The 19809-nt window shown below is 50.6% G+C and overlaps 1 protein-coding gene across 7 annotated transcripts in view; it reads right to left on the reverse strand.

The window, feature by feature from the left end:
* NUP98 (nucleoporin 98 and 96 precursor) overlaps nucleotides 1–19809 on the reverse strand; it is a 114159-nt gene that overhangs the window by 73841 nt on the left and 20509 nt on the right. For all 7 annotated transcript variants that reach the window (XM_075580567.1, XM_075580566.1, XM_075580565.1 and 4 more), the window contains 6 exons: nucleotides 17197–17376; nucleotides 15689–15828; nucleotides 8442–8549; nucleotides 7611–7794; nucleotides 6267–6436; nucleotides 5815–5958 (listed from right to left, as the gene is read on the reverse strand). In XM_075580567.1, the coding sequence (XP_075436682.1) occupies nucleotides 5815–5958; nucleotides 6267–6436; nucleotides 7611–7794; nucleotides 8442–8549; nucleotides 15689–15828; nucleotides 17197–17376 (926 nt within the window). The remainder of the gene's footprint in view (nucleotides 1–5814; nucleotides 5959–6266; nucleotides 6437–7610; nucleotides 7795–8441; nucleotides 8550–15688; nucleotides 15829–17196; nucleotides 17377–19809) is intronic.

Raw genomic sequence — 19809 nt, forward strand, 5'->3', positions numbered from 1 at the left:
AGGACATTACTAGAAGCGCGCGATTCCCCCGCAGGACATTACTACAAGCGCGCGATTCCCCCGCAGAACATTACTACAAGCGCGCGATTCCCCCGCAGGACATGACTACAAGCGCGCGATTCCCCCGCAGGACATGACTACAAGCGCGCGATTCCCCCGCAGAACATTACTACAAGCGCGTGATTCCCCCGCAGGACATTACTACAAGCGCGCGATTCCCCCGCAGGACATTACTACAAGCGCGCGATTCCCCCGCAGGACATTACTACAAGCGCGCGATTCCCCCGCAGGACATTACTACAAGCGCGCGATTCCCCCGCAGGACATTACTACAAGCGCACGTTTCCCCCGCAGGACAATACTACAAGCGCGCGATTCCCCCGCAGGACATTACTACACGCGCGCGATTCCCCCGCAGGACATTACTACAAGCGCGCGATTCCCCCGCAGGACAATACTACAAGCGCGCGATTCCCCCGCAGGACATTACTACACGCGCGCGATTCCCCCGCAGGACATTACTACAAGCGCGCGATTCCCCCGCAGGACATTACTACGAGCGCGCGATTCCCCCGCAGGACATTATTACAAGCGCGCGATTCCCCCGCAGGACATTACTACACGCGCGCGATTCCCCCGCAGGACATTACTACAAGCGCGCGATTCCCCCGCAGGACATTACTAGAAGCGCGCGATTCCCCCGCAGGACATTACTACAAGCGCGCGATTCCCCCGCAGGACATGACTACAAGCGCCGATTCCCCCGCAGGACATTACTAGAAGCGCGCGATTCCCCCGCAGGACAATACTACAAGCGCGCGATTCCCCCGCAGGACATTACTAGAAGCGTGCGATTCCCCCGCAGGACATTACTAGAAGCGCGCTATTCCCCCGCAGGACATTACTACAAGCGCGCGATTCCCCCGCAGGACATTACTAGAAACGCGCGATTCCCCCGCAGGACATTACTACAAGCGCGCGATTCCCCCGCAGGACATTACTACAAGCGCGCGATTCCCCCGCAGGACATTACTACAAGCGCGCGATTCCCCCGCAGGACATTACTACACGCGCGCGATTCCCCCGCAGGACATTACTACAAGCACGCGATTCCCCCGCAGGACAATACTACAAGCGCGCGATTCCCCCGCAGGACATTACTACACGCGCGCGATTCCCCCGCAGGACATTACTACACTCGCGCGATTCCCCCGCAGGACATTACTACGAGCGCGCGATTCCCCCGCAGGACATTACTACAAGCGCGCGATTCCCCCGCAGGACATGACTACACGCCCGCGATTCCCCCGCAGGACATGACTATACGCACGATTCCCCCGCAGGACATTACTACAAGCGCGCGATTCCCCCGCAGGACATTACTACAAGCGCGCGATTCCCCCGCAGGACATGACTACAAGCGCCGATTCCCGCGCAGGACATTACTAGAAGCGTGCGATTCCCCCGCAGGACATTACTACAAGCGCGCGATTCCCCCGCAGGACATTACTACAAGCGCCGATTCCCCCGCAGGACATTACTAGAAGCGCGCGATTCCCCCGCAGGACAATACTACAAGCGCGCGATTCCCCCGCAGGACATTACTAGAAGCGTGCGATTCCCCCGCAGGACATTACTAGAAGCGCGCTATTCCCCCGCAGGACATTACTACAAGCGCGCGATTCCCCCGCAGGACATTACTAGAAACGCGCGATTCCCCCGCAGGACATTACTACACGCGCGCGATTCCCCCGCAGGACATTACTACAAGCGCGCGATTCCCCCGCAGGACATTACTACACGCGCGCGATTCCCCCGCAGGACATTACTACACGCGCGCGATTCCCCCGCAGGACAATACTACAAGCGCGCGATTCCCCCGCAGGACATTACTACACGCGCGCGATTCCCCCGCAGGACATTACTACAAGCGCGCGATTCCCCCGCAGGACATTACTACAAGCGCGCGATTCCCCCGCAGGACATTACTACACTCGCGCGATTCCCCCGCAGGACATTACTACAAGCGCGCGATTCCCCCGCAGGACATTACTACACGTGCGATTCCCCCGCAGGACATGACTACACGCGCGATTCCCCCGCAGGACATGACTACACGCGCACGATTCCCCCGCAGGACATTACTACAAGCGCGCGATTCCCCCGCAGGACATTACTACAAGCGCGCGATTCCCCCGCAGGACATGACTACAAGCGCCGATTCCCCCGCAGGACATTACTACAAGCGCCGATTCCCCCGCAGGACATTACTACAAGCGCGCGATTCCCCCGCAGGACATAACTACAAGCGCGCGATTCCCCCGCAGGACATGACTACAAGCGCCGATTCCCCCGCAGGACATTACTAGAAGCGTGCGATTCCCCCGCAGGACATTACTAGAAGCGCGCGATTCCCCCGCAGGACATGACTACACGCGCGATTCCCCCGCAGAACATTACTACAAGCGCGCGATTCCCCCGCAGAACATTACTACAAGCGCGCCATTCCCCCGCAGGACATTACTACAAGCGCGCGATTCCCCCGCAGGACATTACTACAAGCGCGCGATTCCCCCGCAGGACATTACTACACGCGCGCGATTCCCCCGCAGGACATTACTACAAGCGCGCGATTCCCCCGCAGGACATTACTAGAAGCGCGCGATTCCCCCGCAGGACATTACTACAAGCGCGCGATTCCCCCGCAGGACATTACTACACGTGCGAGTCCCCTGGGAGGACATTACTACACGTGCGATTCCCCCGCAGGACATGACTACACGCCCGCGATTCCCCCGCAGGACATGACTACAAGCGCCGATTCCCCCGCAGGACATGACTACAAGCGCGCGATTCCCCCGCAGGACATTACTACAAGCGCGCGATTCCCCCGCAGGACATGACTACAAGCGCCGATTCCCCCGCAGGACATGACTACAAGCGCCGATTCCCCCGCAGGACATGACTACAAGCGCCGATTCCCCCGCAGGACATTACTACAAGCGCGCGATTCCCCCGCAGGACATTACTACAAGCGCGCGATTCCCCCGCAGGACATGACTACAAGCGCCGATTCCCGCGCAGGACATTACTAGAAGCGTGCGATTCCCCCGCAGGACATTACTAGAAGCGCGCTATTCCCCCGCAGGACATTACTACAAGCGCGCGATTCCCCCGCAGGACATTACTAGAAACGCGCGATTCCCCCGCAGGACATGACTAGAAGCGCGCTATTCCCCCGCAGGACATTACTAGAAGCGTGCGATTCCCCCGCAGGACATTACTAGAAACGCGCGATTCCCCCGCAGGACATTACTACAAGCGCGCGATTCCCCCGCAGGACATTACTAGAAACGCGCGATTCCCCCGCAGGACATGACTAGAAGCGCGCTATTCCCCCGCAGGACATTACTAGAAGCGTGCGATTCCCCCGCAGGACATTACTAGAAACGCGCGATTCCCCCGCAGGACATTACTACAAGCGCGCGATTCCCCCGCAGGACATTACTACAAGCGCGCGATTCCCCCGCAGGACATGACTACACGCACGATTCCCCCGCAGGACATGACTACACGCACGATTCCCCCGCAGGACATGACTACACGCACGATTCCCCCGCAGGACATTACTACACGCGCGCGATTCCCCCGCAGGACATTACTAGAAGCGCGCGATTACCCCGCAGGACATTACTACAAGCGTGCGATTCCCCCGCAGGACATTACTACAAGCGCGCGATTCCCCCGCAGAACATTACTACAAGCGCGCGAGTCCCCCGCAGGACATTACTACAAGCGCGCGATTCCCCCGCAGAACATTACTACAAGCGTGTGATTCCCCCGCAGGACATTACTACAAGCGCGCGATTCCCCCGCAGGACATTACTACACGTGCGATTCCCCCGCAGGACATTACTACACGTGCGATTCCCCCGCAGGACATTACTACACGTGCGATTCCCCCGCAGGACATGACTACACGTGCGATTCCCCCGCAGGACATGACTACACGCGCGATTCCCCCGCAGGACAGGACTACACGTGCGATTCCCCCGCAGGACATTACTACACGTGCGATTCCCCCACAGGACATTACTACACGTGCGATTCCCCCGCAGGACATTACTACACGTGCGATTCCCCCGCAGGACATGACTACACGTGTGATTCCCCTGCAGGACATGACTACACGCGCGATTCCCCCGCAGGACATGACTACACGCGCGCGATTCCCCCGCAGGACATTACTACACGTGCGAGTCCCCTGGGAGGACATTACTACAAGCGCGCGATTCCCCCGCAGGACATTACTACAAGCGCGCGATTCCCCCGCAGGACATGACTACACGCACGATTCCCCCGCAGGACATGACTACACGCACGATTCCCCCGCAGGACATGACTACACGCACGATTCCCCCGCAGGACATTACTACACGCGCGCGATTCCCCCGCAGGACATTACTAGAAGCGCGCGATTACCCCGCAGGACATTACTACAAGCGTGCGATTCCCCCGCAGGACATTACTACAAGCGCGCGATTCCCCCGCAGAACATTACTACAAGCGCGCGAGTCCCCCGCAGGACATTACTACAAGCGCGCGATTCCCCCGCAGAACATTACTACAAGCGTGTGATTCCCCCGCAGGACATTACTACAAGCGCGCGATTCCCCCGCAGGACATTACTACACGTGCGATTCCCCCGCAGGACATTACTACACGTGCGATTCCCCCGCAGGACATTACTACACGTGCGATTCCCCCGCAGGACATGACTACACGTGCGATTCCCCCGCAGGACATGACTACACGCGCGATTCCCCCGCAGGACATGACTACACGTGCGATTCCCCCGCAGGACATTACTACACGTGCGATTCCCCCACAGGACATTACTACACGTGCGATTCCCCCGCAGGACATTACTACACGTGCGATTCCCCCGCAGGACATGACTACACGTGTGATTCCCCTGCAGGACATGACTACACGCGCGATTCCCCCGCAGGACATGACTACACGCGCGCGATTCCCCCGCAGGACATTACTACACGTGCGAGTCCCCTGGGAGGACATTACTACAAGCGCGCGATTCCCCCGCAGGACATTACTACACGTGCGATTCCCCCGCAGGACATTACTACACGTGCGAGTCCCCTGGGAGGACATTACTACACGCGCGATTTCAGTGTGGATGCAGATACGAGACCCGCTTCTTATAGGTTCAATTGGATGACAAACTAATGCATCGCATACAATCTTTATCACATGCCCAGACTGGCATTTTGGTCTCGTTACTAAACGCAGAACATTAACAGATTCTAATACTGATCACTAACATGCTTTAACCTCGTTTACTGGATTTCTTACAGGGTTGTTTGCGTTAAGAAAAATAAGCAATCCACCCCAAAACCAAGTATCTCATTGTATTTTTTTGTCCAGGTGTCCCCGGAGAGGAATACCAGCACCCAAAACTAAGGGGCCACTCGTGCAGAGAAGTAACACCCAGGGCCATAGTTTCTCCTGGACATTCAGAACTAGGTCAAGTATTTACCCCTAGTAGTAGTTAGCCTTTGGGTGGCTACTACAAGTGCTGATGCTAATGAGACTGCACCAAGCCTTGTCCAACTCTGAATGTTAAATGGCAGCTCAGTGTGAACGGGGCCTCTGCAGAGCAAAGCTTCACGGGCCGCTCGCACGGAAACAAGTGCGCACATTAGCTGGAGGCCCGCCCTACACACCCCATGTGAATGAATCAGAACTGTGCTTACCACACTATACAGTTATAAATTGTGTTGTCTTATTACATACCGCACCGCCCACACCACCAAAGGGGGTGGCATTAGGTTGTCCAAACATGCCAGTTCCAGTTCCAAATGCAGTGCCAGCGTTTGTGTTGGTGGCGGTTCCAAAAAGGCCAGCGGACTGTGTGGGTTGGGTGGCTCCAAATAGGCCCTACAAAGTACAGAAGCCATTGAGAATCAAGCCCCGCATCCCAAGAGGGGAATCACTGAACACTCGCTGACAAAGGGAAGGCGAGAGAAATTGTATGGTATAATCCAGAGAAGAGTTTGTAGAGGGGCCCGTAGCCTCGCCATGCGGGACACTGGCAGCAAGAGGGTGGCACTAAAGTCTGGGAATAGCCGCCATTTTCAGACAGAAGTGTGTATGGGAAACACAGATGGGAAGAGATTTGGGCCCTATTTGAGGTGGTCGTGCCTGGGCAGGGAATACTCTGTGCTGCACAGCATGTGCATACTCACCATTGTGCTAGTCTGCGGCTGTCCCATGGTGTTTGTGTTCCCAAAGGAGAAGCCAGCGCTGGGGGTAGTTGTGGGTTGACCAAAGGGTTTGTTGAACAGACTGTTTGCTGGCTGAGCTGTTGGCTGGCCAAAAAGTCCTCCTGTGTTCGCTCCAAAAGCGCCTCCTGTGCCTGCAAGAAAGAGGAACCCAGTGTGGTATCAGACCACGCGAACTACTTCTGCCAACACATCTACAGGGAGAGAGTTTGAAAAGCACCATCCTCTGTTCTGGAAAAACATGGTGATTATGTCCCCTTCGAACAGAACGAAGTTCTGCAGAAGGACGAACATTGATGCTGTAACATTTTACATATATGTATATAAACTTGGCAGGTTTGGGGAAAGAACGCTCCTGACACTAAACGATATATACAGCAAATAGTTCTGAGCCATGGTGTATAACAAGCCCTGGAGAAATAAATAAAAATGATATACCAACACATAAGTACTTTCTATTCCTGCACATTGAGTAGTGTTCAGTGAAAATAAACACTCCCTGCACTGGTCAGACCGAGCAGGACTCCTGCAGGTGCTCCGGGGTTACCCATTCTGCAGAAATATTCTATATTAGGAGCACGTTCATGCGTGAGAGCCGAGGCACCCGCCCTTCCCAGCGTGTGGGATATTTGCTCTGTATATTACATCCCAATGTTTGTATTTGGCTTTGAAAGAAAAGGTTTTTACATTAAGATTAAAGAAAGCTGGTGGCTGTTTGGAGCAGAATGTGCCGGGATCCCTGGTGACCAGCAGCTTTCAGGTGAAGGGGAGCAAGCCATAAGCCATGCTTTAAACATGGGATCCCCCAGATAAAATCATCCGCAGACTGTCCGTCTGAAGTGCAGTCAGGGTCCCAATTGGGGTTTTAAATCTAGTCTGAACGCCATGGATACCGATTTAAATTTTAAAATACTTGGTAAACAAGAGTTTTCCACTGTTGTCCATAAAAGTTCCTGTCCACCACACGCTCAACATGGGGAAGGAATCGGCTATAAAGGGGGGTTAGAAGGCAGCCAAAAAACAGAACATGTCTGGGATGAGGCTATGCAGATTTGGGCTATTTTAATTTCCCTAATAAAAGGTTGTGTGTAAGTGTAATCGTGGCACTGAGTATTTGTACGCACATCCAGTGTGAGGATAGAGTGAAGGTAAAAAGGATAGCCCCTGCCAGAAGAATAAAACTGCAGAGTACACAAGGAACGTATAACCACTCATACCTTTACAGAACGTGCATCATGAAATTAAACTCATTCATAGGCAACTAGAACAATCCACAAAATATTCAACGGAAGCAGAGCAAATTCATACTTGCGCCAAATGTTGTTTTATTTCCACCAAATGAGAAGCCGGTACTGGCAGGTGTCGTGCCGAACAGTCCTGCGGACGCGCTGGCCGTGGCTGTTGTGGCTCCGAATAAACCAGTCCCAGCAGCAGCTGCCACAGGGTTCTGGGGGCCTTTCCTATTGGCCTGGTAATCTTCCAGACGCAGCTCCTAAAAACAAGACGCCGCCATCAACACAGCGAGGAGGAGGAGCCGCCGCCCTACGTGTAATCATCAGCACAGCGAGGAGGAGGAGCCGCCATACGTGTAACCATCAGCACAGCGAGGAGGAGAAGCCGCGCTACGTGTAACCATCAGCACAGCGAGGAGGAGAAGCCGCGCTACGTGTAACCATCAGCACAGCGAGGAGGAGAAGCCGCGCTACGTGTAACCATCAGCACAGAGAGGAAGGGGAAGAGTGTCGTCACACCCGCCGTGGCCTGGGGGGTCTGGAGGAGACTCGACCAAGAGCAGCTCTAATCCAATGTTTGGGAGCGTGCTCGTAGTGTCACGTGAGCAGTTCGCCCCCATTGGCTGAGCTGCGCACGTGATCTGGCAATCACACTCGTGCATGCGTGCTCTATGGCCGTGCGCATTGCCTTAAAGGCTTGTGTGCGGCGCGTACCGTCACGCTACCCATGGACGCGGCTCAGACATGCTGCAGCTTCACAGCTCCAAGCAGCCGGGAGACTGTACTTGCCACGATTACCATGATATTACAGCGTTACCGTCCAGTTTTATTACCGCGGTATAACTCCCAACCCTTGATCTAACACGACTGTTTGCAAGTGAAGATACGGACGCGGAGCAGCACCCACCTCCAGGGACTTGCTCTCATATTCCTTCATCGCAGTGATACATTGGTGCTTGGTGCTGATATTGGTGGTAACGCCTCCTTTAGCCATGGTGTCTGTGCCAGGTGGAGGCTGGAATAGGAACAGAGACAGGAGAGACGTTAGTGTGCACCGAGGCCTTAGGCACGTTCAAAAGTGCCGGGCGCGCGGGCGGAATTTTAGGTGGCTGACGTCAGCCTTTCTATACAAGGGGCGCGCACGCGCCAGGGAGAGGGGAGCCGACAGAAAGCGGCGAAGATGAGGAAATTCATCTTTTCGCGCCGCTACCGGCTCTGAATGTATGTATATGTGTGTGTGTGTGTATGTATATGTGTGTGTGTGTATATGTATATGTGTGTATATATGTGTGTGTGTATGTGTATATATGTGTGTGTATATATGTGTGTGTGTGTGTGTATATATATGTGTGTGTGTGTGTGTATATATATATATATATGTGTGTGTGTGTGTATATATATATATATATGTGTGTGTGTGTGTGTGTGTGTGTGTGTGTATATATATATATATATGTGTGTGTGTGTGTGTGTGTGTGTGTGTGTGTGTGTGTATATATATATATATGTGTGTGTGTGTGTGTGTGTGTGTGTGTGTGTGTGTGTGTGTGTGTGTGTGTGTGTGTGTGTGTGTGTGTGTGTGTGTGTGTGTGTGTGTGTGTGTGTGTGTGTGTGTGTGTGTGTGTGTGTGTGTGTGTGTGTGTGTGTGTGTGTGTATGCAATTTTTTTTAAATAAATAATAAAACGCACGCACACTGTATATAAAACAGCCCTTACACATTACACTGGAATAATAACAACGACCCTCATTCTTCCCATAAACACGCACAGGATCTCCCCACCGTAACAGGTTAAACAGGACGGGGAAAGGCTTAAGCAGCGCCTATAGTGTCGGCAACAGCAACGTCGCTTCAAAACAAAATGCACTGGAGCGGTCGCGTGCGCTTATAGTAGGAGCGATGCGACTGCTTGGTCGCGATAGCTGGAAGTCACTTCAATTTGATATTTCCAGCGACCGCAGCGTCACCGTCACTATAAGCGCAGCATTAGTTTAGGCAGCAAGACTGAGGAATCTTTTACACACAAGCCTCCCCCAGGAACACCAACGTTAATAGATTTCTATTCAGCGCCTTTGTCATGATATCATGATATATCTTTTTTTAATCAATCTAGTGCTTCAGGAGTTAATGGTGCAACAAGGTGTTTAAACATACATTGTATCGGGTTTATAACAGGACTAGACTCTTTCTGGGTCTGTGCTCATCTTCAAAGAGGACTTAATTTGAGGGGCCTATCAGAGCCCACTAACAGTGGCATGTGGGTTTTAGAAGGCCATAAACACTAACCAGATACAATCCTGTAAGGCTCAACATTGGTGAATAATTACTGGTACATTCCAGAGAGGTGACAGTTTATGCTTTCTTTGGAAGGCTTTATTAAATATATGAGATCATGTGAGGTCATCTACAGTACATACTACGAGTTACAGATCTGTAATTGTGGCACAGAGTGGCATGTAATGAGACCACACTGCATGGGTAAGAGGTGCCAAGGACAGATATCCATTTCTCACTCATACTTGGTCTCGTTCTGTCAGTCATAACCGCCTGAATATATTCCTTGTAGCTTACATGTGTATAAGCATTAAAAGGGAAGTTATCAGTGCGTTTATATACAGAGGGAATGAATGTGTCTCTACACTGAGGGAAAGTTTAAACGTTTTGTAGAAGTTTTTTTACTCGTCATAAAAATGTAAATCTCAGAGCTGATTTACGACAGGGGTGGGCTTATGTTTCAATGGAGGACGGGGGGGGAGGGGGAGAGGGGGCGGGGAGATTGTACTTAAGCCTGAGCAAAGTATTATGAAAATCAGATTTCAACAGGGGTGTGTTTGGAGCAAAAACATTAAGTCTCTTTCCTGCGCCAGTGACCTCTCTGGGAGACAATCCCGACACACTGCATGGTAACAGTGTATAGGGATTTCTGGTTTTGATTTATTCTTTTATTTTAAGAAACGGTCGGTCCTGCATTCACTGTAATTGTATGTTCTTGTTCATTTTATTCTAATCTAAGCACTGTGTGTGACGGTAGCGGGTAACCAGGCTACATAAAAGGTTAAGCCCTGGTTACCCCTGAAACCGTGGGGTCCCTGGTAGCTACATAACCATAAGCCAGGGGCCAGGGATAATACATGTGGAAAATAAAGTGACCCCAGCTTTCTTCTGTTTTCATGCTCCCTTGGGCCCTAGTTCTTGTGTGTCAGTTTTAGGGGGGATATTTGGGTAGAAATAATTATTTTGTTTGCATGAGTTCGGGGGCCGAAGTTACCGGTAGCCCTTTAATTCCCCCCGGTGAGCAAGCATGATTTGCCGGTACGCGGGGTGAATTACACCGGGGCAACCCAGTGTCCCCCAGACTCCTGGATAGAGCCCAAATATCCCAAATCCATTTCCCTTATAAGTATAAGGTCCCCCAATGTGTATACTGTATTAAAGCATACTTTATAATGTTTTAGACATTTACTATAAGGCTCTATACAGTCAGCCAGGGCATCAGCATAGACGCCGGTATGTCTGTATAGAGAACTTAGTTCAAAGAGGAGAGGATGTCCAGAGGTGAGAAGACCTTTTGGTGGGTGAAGGTCGAATTGCATGTCCGGAGAACAAAGGGCTCCCAGTGGGGACACAGTTTGTATCTGCCAGACTTGGTGGAGCCTGCCCAGCGGGTGGCAATGAGTTAGCTGGGGGAGATACAGCTCGTAGGCGTTTCTCCCATTGGCTAAATCATATTTCCCGCTCACCCGGCTTGGCACACCGCCTCCTCGGACGTCAGCCCAGAGACGAGCCCTTGTTTCCATTGGCTGGCGGGGAGGAATTACCACGCTATGATTGGTCGCTCCTCCTTACTCCATGCTGAACCTAGCTCAGCGGAGGGTATGTAAGGAGAAGCCCCAGTCAGAGAACCAGACGATTCTGTGGATTGAGTCGATGAAACTAGGGCGGCTTTTCAAAGTTGCTCGGTCCCACATAGCAGAGCAGCCGGCTTGGTTTGGAAGCTAGGAAAGTCCGCCCCGCGGAGGTCAAGTCAAACGCGAGGACCAAGGTCTCACTTTAGAACGGAGCGGTCGCAAGTTCCTGCCGAAAACAGTCCCAGGAGTATCGGGACTAGGTCCTGGTCAGGAGTTCCTGCCGAAAACAGTTCCAGGAGTATCGGGACTAGGTCCCGGTTAAGATTTTCTGCTGAATCTCGGACCAGGACGTCCGGAACAAGGTTCTGATCAGGGTTAGCCCTTGCAAGCAGGCGCCCTGCACCTCGGAAAGGCTCGATCTCATACCCCAGAGCCCAGGAAGTGTGTATATTCCTGTATTTTGTGTTTTGTTGTATTTCTGAGGTTTTATCCAAATAAACCCCATTTTATTTCACTGCCTTGTTTTGAATGATCTTAAAAATATAAATGTGTTGAGACCGGGTCTACCGTGACAGGCTTTTCTCTGGTGGCAGCAGTGGGATCATAGGGCTTTGGACTGTAACTTCCCACGGAGAATTATAGGACAAAGTGAGCTTGTGGGATTGCAAGCTCTCAAAACAAGTGGTGTCAGAAAACACATTATACACCATCAGGAATCACTTTCGTGTCACTCAGTTTAGTGCCACAAGGCGAAGATGTCTCAACGTTCAGGACGGTATTGGTCCTATAATCGTGCAGCAATAGCTGCTAGGTGTGATACCTTCGGTCTGCAAATGGACAGCCGCAGCAAAGCGGAGCTGGAAGTCATACTGGAGGAACATGAAGATGCCCTTGCCAGTGCTAACCTGGCGGAGCTGTTGCCTTTGCGGAGTCGAGGAACGGAGCCCGGGGGACCGGTCCAAGTCGCCCCGGTGGCTGAGGGGGTACCCGTGGTCTCAGGGGACCCCGGTTCGTTCCCCTGGGGACACTGCAGCTATGATAGCACTCCTGGGGCCAGGAGCTACTGTAGCAGAGAAAATGCACCTGATGTAGTCCATTGTTCACCCCCCGGCATCACCCATGCCCAGCTCACCTCGGGACTACTCAGTACCGTCCCCCCAAGATAACTCAAAGTTTTGTTAAGTTTACAGATAGCGTCACGGACATCTATGGGTACCTGCGGAGCTTTGAGAAGCAATGCCGGCAGTACCGTCTCCCGTCAGCCGAATGGGTCAAGTTTCTGTCCCCACAGCTGAAAAGACGGGCACCGAGGCGAACAACCCCAAGGAGGGTGAGAACGAAAATGTGAAAACGGTCCTGCTAAGACGGTAACGCATTACTCCCGAGACCTACCGGGAGCGTTTCTGGTCAGAGAACAAGACTGCTCGAGACTCACACGGACTATATGGCCCGGATCATCCACTGGGTTACTCTGTGGGTAGAGGGGTGCAATGCCCGTACCTACAAGGAGCTAGAGGGGTGCAATGCCCGTACCTACAAGGAGCTAGAGGGGTGCAATGTCCGTACCTACAAGGAGCTAGAGGGGTGCAATGTCCGTACCTACAAGGAGCTGCACAACCTGATCTTTCGCAAGCACTTCTACCAAAGGTGTCTGTCAGAAGTCCGGGAGTGGGTCCTGAACCACAAGCCAGACGTGAGGAAGTAGCCGCCCTGGTAGAGGATTTTGTGACCACCCGACCTGAGCATAGGACGCGGGTGGCACTACCTACTGCGGCTCCTGCCAGTCGAGCAGGTAAGCGAACAGCGACTTCCAATGCTGTCCCGAACTCTCCTTGGGGAGAATGCAGACAAGCCTGCAGGATTTGCGCATGAAGCACGGTGCTACCACTGCAACATGCACCTGAAGCCAGATTGCCCCGACCTGCGGCATTCCAGTTATCCCCCTCTGGGGCAACTCACTCCTGCAGCAAAACCATTAGCCTCCGTGGACCTGGCACCAACTGAGGAGCAGCAAGCAGCCGTCCACCAGCGGACCGCATCTACGGGCAGCATAGCAGTGGACCTCTGTCAATCCAGGTTTCCCGGGTGTTTGACTGGGGTGCTGGTCGAGGAATAAGAGGTGTGTATTTTTTGCCAGGGTTGGAAATTGAGGTGCTACTCTAACGACCTGGGACACCTCACCTGCTCTTTTGGACACGAAGATGCTCCAGTGGCTGCAGTCACAAGGAGCCAGTCGGGCACTTGCCCAGGCACGGGAGCCTTTGGTACCCTAGCCCACTGAGGCGATCACCATCCCCCTGCATTTGGGACCACCGATTCCTGCGGAGACCAACCAGGTAAGCCATACCGAGTCTGTACTGTGTCCTGACCACCCTGCCAACGTCCCCGTTTCCCCATCCCCTGACAATGACTGTCGATGAGTGGGCGAAGCTGGGTACACTGTTCAGAGAAGCAGAGCGGTCCGATCCCAGCTTAGAGGGCATGAGACTTCGGGTGTCCAAGTCTGCCTCTGAGAGGGGGTCGGATCGGTATCTCTGGTATCGTGGGCAAGCTCCTGGTGCTCCAGAAAGGGTATGGACTGGTAGGAGACACTTCGTGGTACCCAGGGAGTATAGGCAGCAGTTTTTGCAGGTAGTCCACTCCATCCCACTAGCGGGGCATCAGGAGGCCGCCCGCACCAGATCCCGGCAATTGCACGTTTCAACTGGCCGGGGGTATCGCGGACAGTGGCAGATTTTAGTCGCTCCTGTGATGGCTGCCAGTGGGGAGGCAAGTCGAGTGACCATGTGAGGGTCCCCTCTGAAACCACTGCTGGTGATGGGTGAATCTTTACAGAGGGTAGCGGTCGATTGTGGGACCCCTTCTGGTCCCTAGTTAGACGGAAAAGTGCTACATCTTCACGGTGGTCAACTTTGCGACAACGATACCCTGAGGCTGTGGCACTGTCCTAGATCAAAGCTGAGAAGGTGGCAGTAGCTCGGATATGGATTTTCTCTAGGGTAGGTTTCCCTAGCGAGATTCATAGACGCCGGCATGTCTGTGTAGTCCGAAGTTCAAAGAGCAGAGGATGTCCAGAGGGCGAGAAGACCTTGTGGTGGGCGCGGAAGGTCGAATTGCCAAGTCAAGAGAACAAAGGGCAGCCTGTGAGGAAACCTTTTGTATCTGCCAGACTTGGTGGCGCCTGCCCAGCGTGTGGCAATGAGTTAGCTGGGGGAGATACAGCTCGTAGGCGCTTCTCCCATTGACTTAATCATATTTCCTGCTCACTAGGCTGCACCTAGGAAAGGCTAGATCTCAATCCCCAGACCATGTGTATATTTCTGTATTTGTGGTGTTGTATTTCCAAGGTTTTATTCAAATAAACCTTATTTTAGTTCACTGCCTTGTTTTGCCTATTGAATGATCCCAAAAATATAAGCGTGTTAAGAGACCTGGTCTACCGTGACAACTGTAAACACACACGGTGCGTGTTAACTGCATACTTTTTTCTATAATAAACAGGGACCCGAGACCCTGGCATATAAATTTCACATTTATTTGCATTTCTTGGGTGGTGGAAGCATGTAGTTATGATTGTAATTTAGTACGGGGCAATATTAACTCACTGAAAGTACCTTGCGCAGGAAAAAGCCGTGTGTATTAACCCTGGTTGCATATCTAAGTCACATGCTCACTTGTGCGCTGTTCGTGACGGGTGGTATATGGGGAAGGATTGAGGGGGGATATTGTTCATTTGAGGGCCCTTTGTGAAGCTGCAGTGGGACAGCTTGCGAGCTGTGTATTAACCCTTGTCATGTATGCAGGTCACATGCAGACAGGTGTGCCGTACTAGACAGCCTTCAATACAGAAAGGACAGCAAAGCTACTTCCAAACGAGACCCTTCAGGCGCTACAGCACAAAATATCGTCTATACGAAATCTATTTAACTTGTTCCTTACAAAACCGTATAGCTGGGCTGGTAGCAGAAGGCATGGGGGGGAGGGGGGTTAATGGGGAAATGTGTGCCTCTTTGCGTCTGTCATTTTAACATGGACCCCCTAGAAGCTTATGCCTGCCGCATTAAATCACAGCCTGGGCTGAAGATGTTACAAGCGTTACTGGAAATTAAGGTGCTACCTCCAACATCGCTTTCTGACGTAGACTAGAGGAAATATGAAATAATATTCAGAGCGCCCATATAAAAAGGTTCTCTGAGGAGGCAGCAGCACTACGGGCACAGGAAATACAGACATGTAGTAGGTAGACATAGCATAAAGATAACTTCACAAATGAGATTGGACTCCAGTGTAATTGATATACTACTTACATTAAACTTGATTGTGGTTCCAGACGGTGCGGCAGTAAACGTAGTTGGCCCAAAGAGGGAATTTGAGGTCCCACCAAATGGATTTGAGGTGGTTTGTGTGGTTCCAAAGAGACCTCCACCACTTGTACTCGTCCCAAAATCTGCATTACAGAGCGCAGAACAAACAATTAGGGACATCTTTCCCAGAGGATTAAATCTAGTAACAGGAAAGTCAGATTGCTGGCCTGAGCCTTCCCAGTACCGCTGCACACTGCTGGCTCTGTGGCAATGAAGTGGGCATCATTTCTAACAGATTGTTTCCCCCCATGGGGAGGGGAAGAGAAAAAAAAATTAAAATAAAGAAGTAAGTGTTGCAGTTGGGTTGCCATTAGAGGATTTCATGCACAAGCTTGAGTAAAAAGGCAAAGATTCTCAACCGGGTGTCCGAAAAATAGGTTTAATGAAATGATGCAACTTTAAAAAACACACACCAACACACATCCATGCTTAAAATACCGCCAAAGGTGCCACCACTTGCAGAAACACAGAACGGGGGGACCGCAGCTTCATAACTATTAAGGAACAATGGAGCCCTTGAATGAGCACTCCTTAACACCGAAATAAAAGCAGCAACGTGTTTGTATTTACAGCACAGCGGGAACACCCTGTACACGGATTTAGCATCGCTCATACATGGCATAAATCCTCTGCCGGAAAATGGAGACTACGTGGTCACAACTGGCCCCACCAACAAACTGATGTTAAGGGGTCCCACTTCCATCCCTTCGGAGCAGCGAATGTGTTCTCCCCTAGGAAGCTAGCATTACATTCCCAGAACGGCAGAAGGGCCCGTGGCCGGCCGTACAGGAGTCACCACAAGGACAGCTCAAGGGGGTCACATGCAAGCAAATAAAAGGCAAAAAACAGTCAAACCAATTGAGAGCAACAAGGCAACTAGCTCTGACAAAACATAGCAATATGGCAACACATACCGCAAGTGCTATATAGGGATAAGCAAGCACAATAATGCAGCAGATCATTGCACCGCAAGTGCTATATAGGGATAAGCAAGCACAATAATGGAGCAGATCATTGTACCGCAAGTGCTATATAGGGATAAGCAAGCACAATAATGGAGCAGATCATTGCACCGCAAGTGCTATATAGGGATAAGCAAGCACAATAATGGAGCAGATCATTGCACCGCAAGTGCTATATAGGGATAAGCAAGCACAATAATGGAGCAGATCATTGCACCGCAAGTGCTATACAGGGATAAGCAAGCACAATAATGGAGCAGATCATTGCACCGCAAGTGCTATAAAGGGATAAGCAAGCACAATAATGGAGCAGATCATTGCACCACAGATGAATACATGAAAGAATGAAATACAGATTGGAAATCCCACCTAGAAATGGTACGGTCTAAGCTGCAAGTAAAGTCTGAAGTCATGTTTGTTAGTTATGTGATAATAAAATCAGCAAAAACTTGCATCGAAGTTAGGCAACATGGCAAGAACAGTACTCACTTCCGAAGCCTGCCGGCTTGGTCTGTGCGAAGGCATTGTTTTGGGCTGAGAAGAGACTTCCTCCAGTGTTCGTAGTCCCAAATAAGCTGCTTGTCGTACCAGTTGCTGCGCCAAAGCCAAAACCCGAGCTCGCAGAAGAGGTCGCTGGCTGGCTAAATGTAGTTGCCCCAAATAGTCCACCTGAAACGAAAACATGTAGTTGGTACGTGTTCTCAGCCCCAATCACAAAACATATAGTTGGTACGTGTTCTCAGCCCCAATCACAAAACATGTAGTTGGTACGTGTTCTCAGCCCCAATCACAAAACATGTAGTTGGTACGTGTTCTCAGCCCCAATCACAAAACATGTAGTTGGTACGTGTCCTCAGCCCCAATCACAAAACATGTAGTTGGTACGTGTTCTCAGCCCCAATCACAAAACATGTAGTTGGTACGTGTTCTCAGCCCCAATCACAAAACATGTAGTTGGTACGTGTTCTCAGCCCCAATCACAAAACATGTAGTTGGTACGTGTTCTCAGCCCCAATCACAAAACATGTAGTTGGTACGTGTTCTCAGCCCCAATCACCAAACATGTAGTTGGTTTGTGTGCTCAGCCCCAATCACCAAACATGTAGTTGGTACGTGTTCTCAGCCCCAATCACCAAACATGTAGTTGGTACGTGTTCTCAGCCCCAATCACAAAACATGTAGTTGGTACGTGTTCTCAGCCCCAATCACAAAACATGTAGTTGGTATGTGTTCTCAGCCCCAATCACAAAACATGTAGTTGGTATGTGTTCACAGCCCCAATCACAAAACATGTAGTTGGTATGTGTTCTCAGCCCCAATCACAAAACATGTAGTTGGTACGTGTTCTCAGCCCCAATCACAAAACATGTAGTTGGTTTGTGTTCTCAGCCCCAATCACCAAACATGTAGTTGGTACGTGTTCTCAGCCCCAATCACAAAACATGTAGTTGGTACGTGTTCTCAGCCCTAACCACAAAATACAGTAGGGATAGTTAAATAGGATTTCAATTCCACCTCACGGAGAGAAGCGTTACCACACATGGAAGCACCAAAACAAAGACAAAGGAATAATCGGGGGCCGCGGTGTGCCACCCTCGTACGGCAGTGTGATCAGATATACCCCTCCGTGCTAAAAGGGCTGGGGGCACTAGTACAGCTACCATTAGCACTGAAGGGGTTAAAGCCGCATTGCTGCCATTCTTATATATAAATGAGATGAACGTTTGCTAAACTCACTGTTTTATGATGTTTAAATACATTACAACTCATTCACATACAGGACAACTCGGGAGTGCCCCATGTGGTGAAGCAATGCAGGCACACACTGTGCATTGGTTTGAAAAGCTAGACACCTAAAACAGTGTTCCTTAAAAAAGGCTTCATTATCTATACCAAATCTACATTATGTTTTAAATAAAACAAATAGGAATACGTAAGGATGAGGTCAATTTGCTCTGCAGGTTTGTTTTTTATTAAAAAGGTTAAGACATCCAGGACAGTGACACAACAGATCGTTATTTAAATTAACTTCTCAGCAGTAAGACGCAGCCACTCTTACTGTAACCATCTTCTAAGGAAAGGTGTCCTCTCGGGGGTGCCCTGAGCGCCGCCGGCCCAGCAGCTGCTTATACAGCAGCGCTCTGAACAATGCTGGCTGGCTTCATAATTATGAACCAGAGATTCATAGATATGCACTCTTCATTTAGCAAACGCTCTTCATATAGCAAACGCTCGCCGCTGTGAATTAATGTGCATCTGCACGCAACCATATTAAATTATTAATACTAATAAAATATACTAAAAGGAAGAGTGCGTATCTGTGGGAATTACGCACCACGTTGGTTCTTATGTTCTAATCTATCCCCGAGTATTCCCCACCTAATTGGTAATTATATTGGGTTGTATAAATATCACATTAGTGTCTTAAGCTTATGGTTAAAGGTGACTGGCTTCATAATTACTTTGCCAAAAATAAACACACTGTTGGCCCGCAATTTGAAGGACAAACTAATCACTAAAAGACTTCTATACAATATAGTACAAACAGTCATGATGGCAGTGTCCTAATTTTAATTCATTAAACATGCCACCATCGTTTGTTTACAATCGCTCTAGAAAGGACATCTCCTTTAAGAAAATACAAGAGCCAATACAAACTAGCGTCCATGGTAAGGACTGAATCTCCAAAGTAAGAACGGTAGGATGTATCCTATCCGGTAATCAGTTATTTCCACTGTGTGCATAATTAGTTTATACAATGCAAAAGCAGCGTGGATTAACAGTCTGTATAGAGAGGAGATTCCCATCTCCCGTAACGTTTGGAAAGATAATAAAAGCACTCCAGAGAAATCACAACACGTAAAAACACTTCTACTTCTCTGACTTTTCTTTTAAGAAATCAGTGACCTGCACATAACCTCTGAAACATGCCATTGCCATAAGCTCACTTTGGTCTTAAGGGCACTGCCCCTTCAAGGAAATGTACTTAGTTAGAGCAGCGGTGCTCAACTTCCATCCTTAAGACTCCCCCAAACCGGCCAAGTTAAGGATATCCCTGCTACAGCACAGGCGATGCAGTTTTCTACTGAGCTACCGATTGAG

The sequence above is a fragment of the Ascaphus truei genome (assembly GCF_040206685.1).
Source record: "Ascaphus truei isolate aAscTru1 chromosome 3 unlocalized genomic scaffold, aAscTru1.hap1 SUPER_3_unloc_2, whole genome shotgun sequence".
Lineage (NCBI taxonomy): Eukaryota > Metazoa > Chordata > Amphibia > Anura > Ascaphidae > Ascaphus > Ascaphus truei.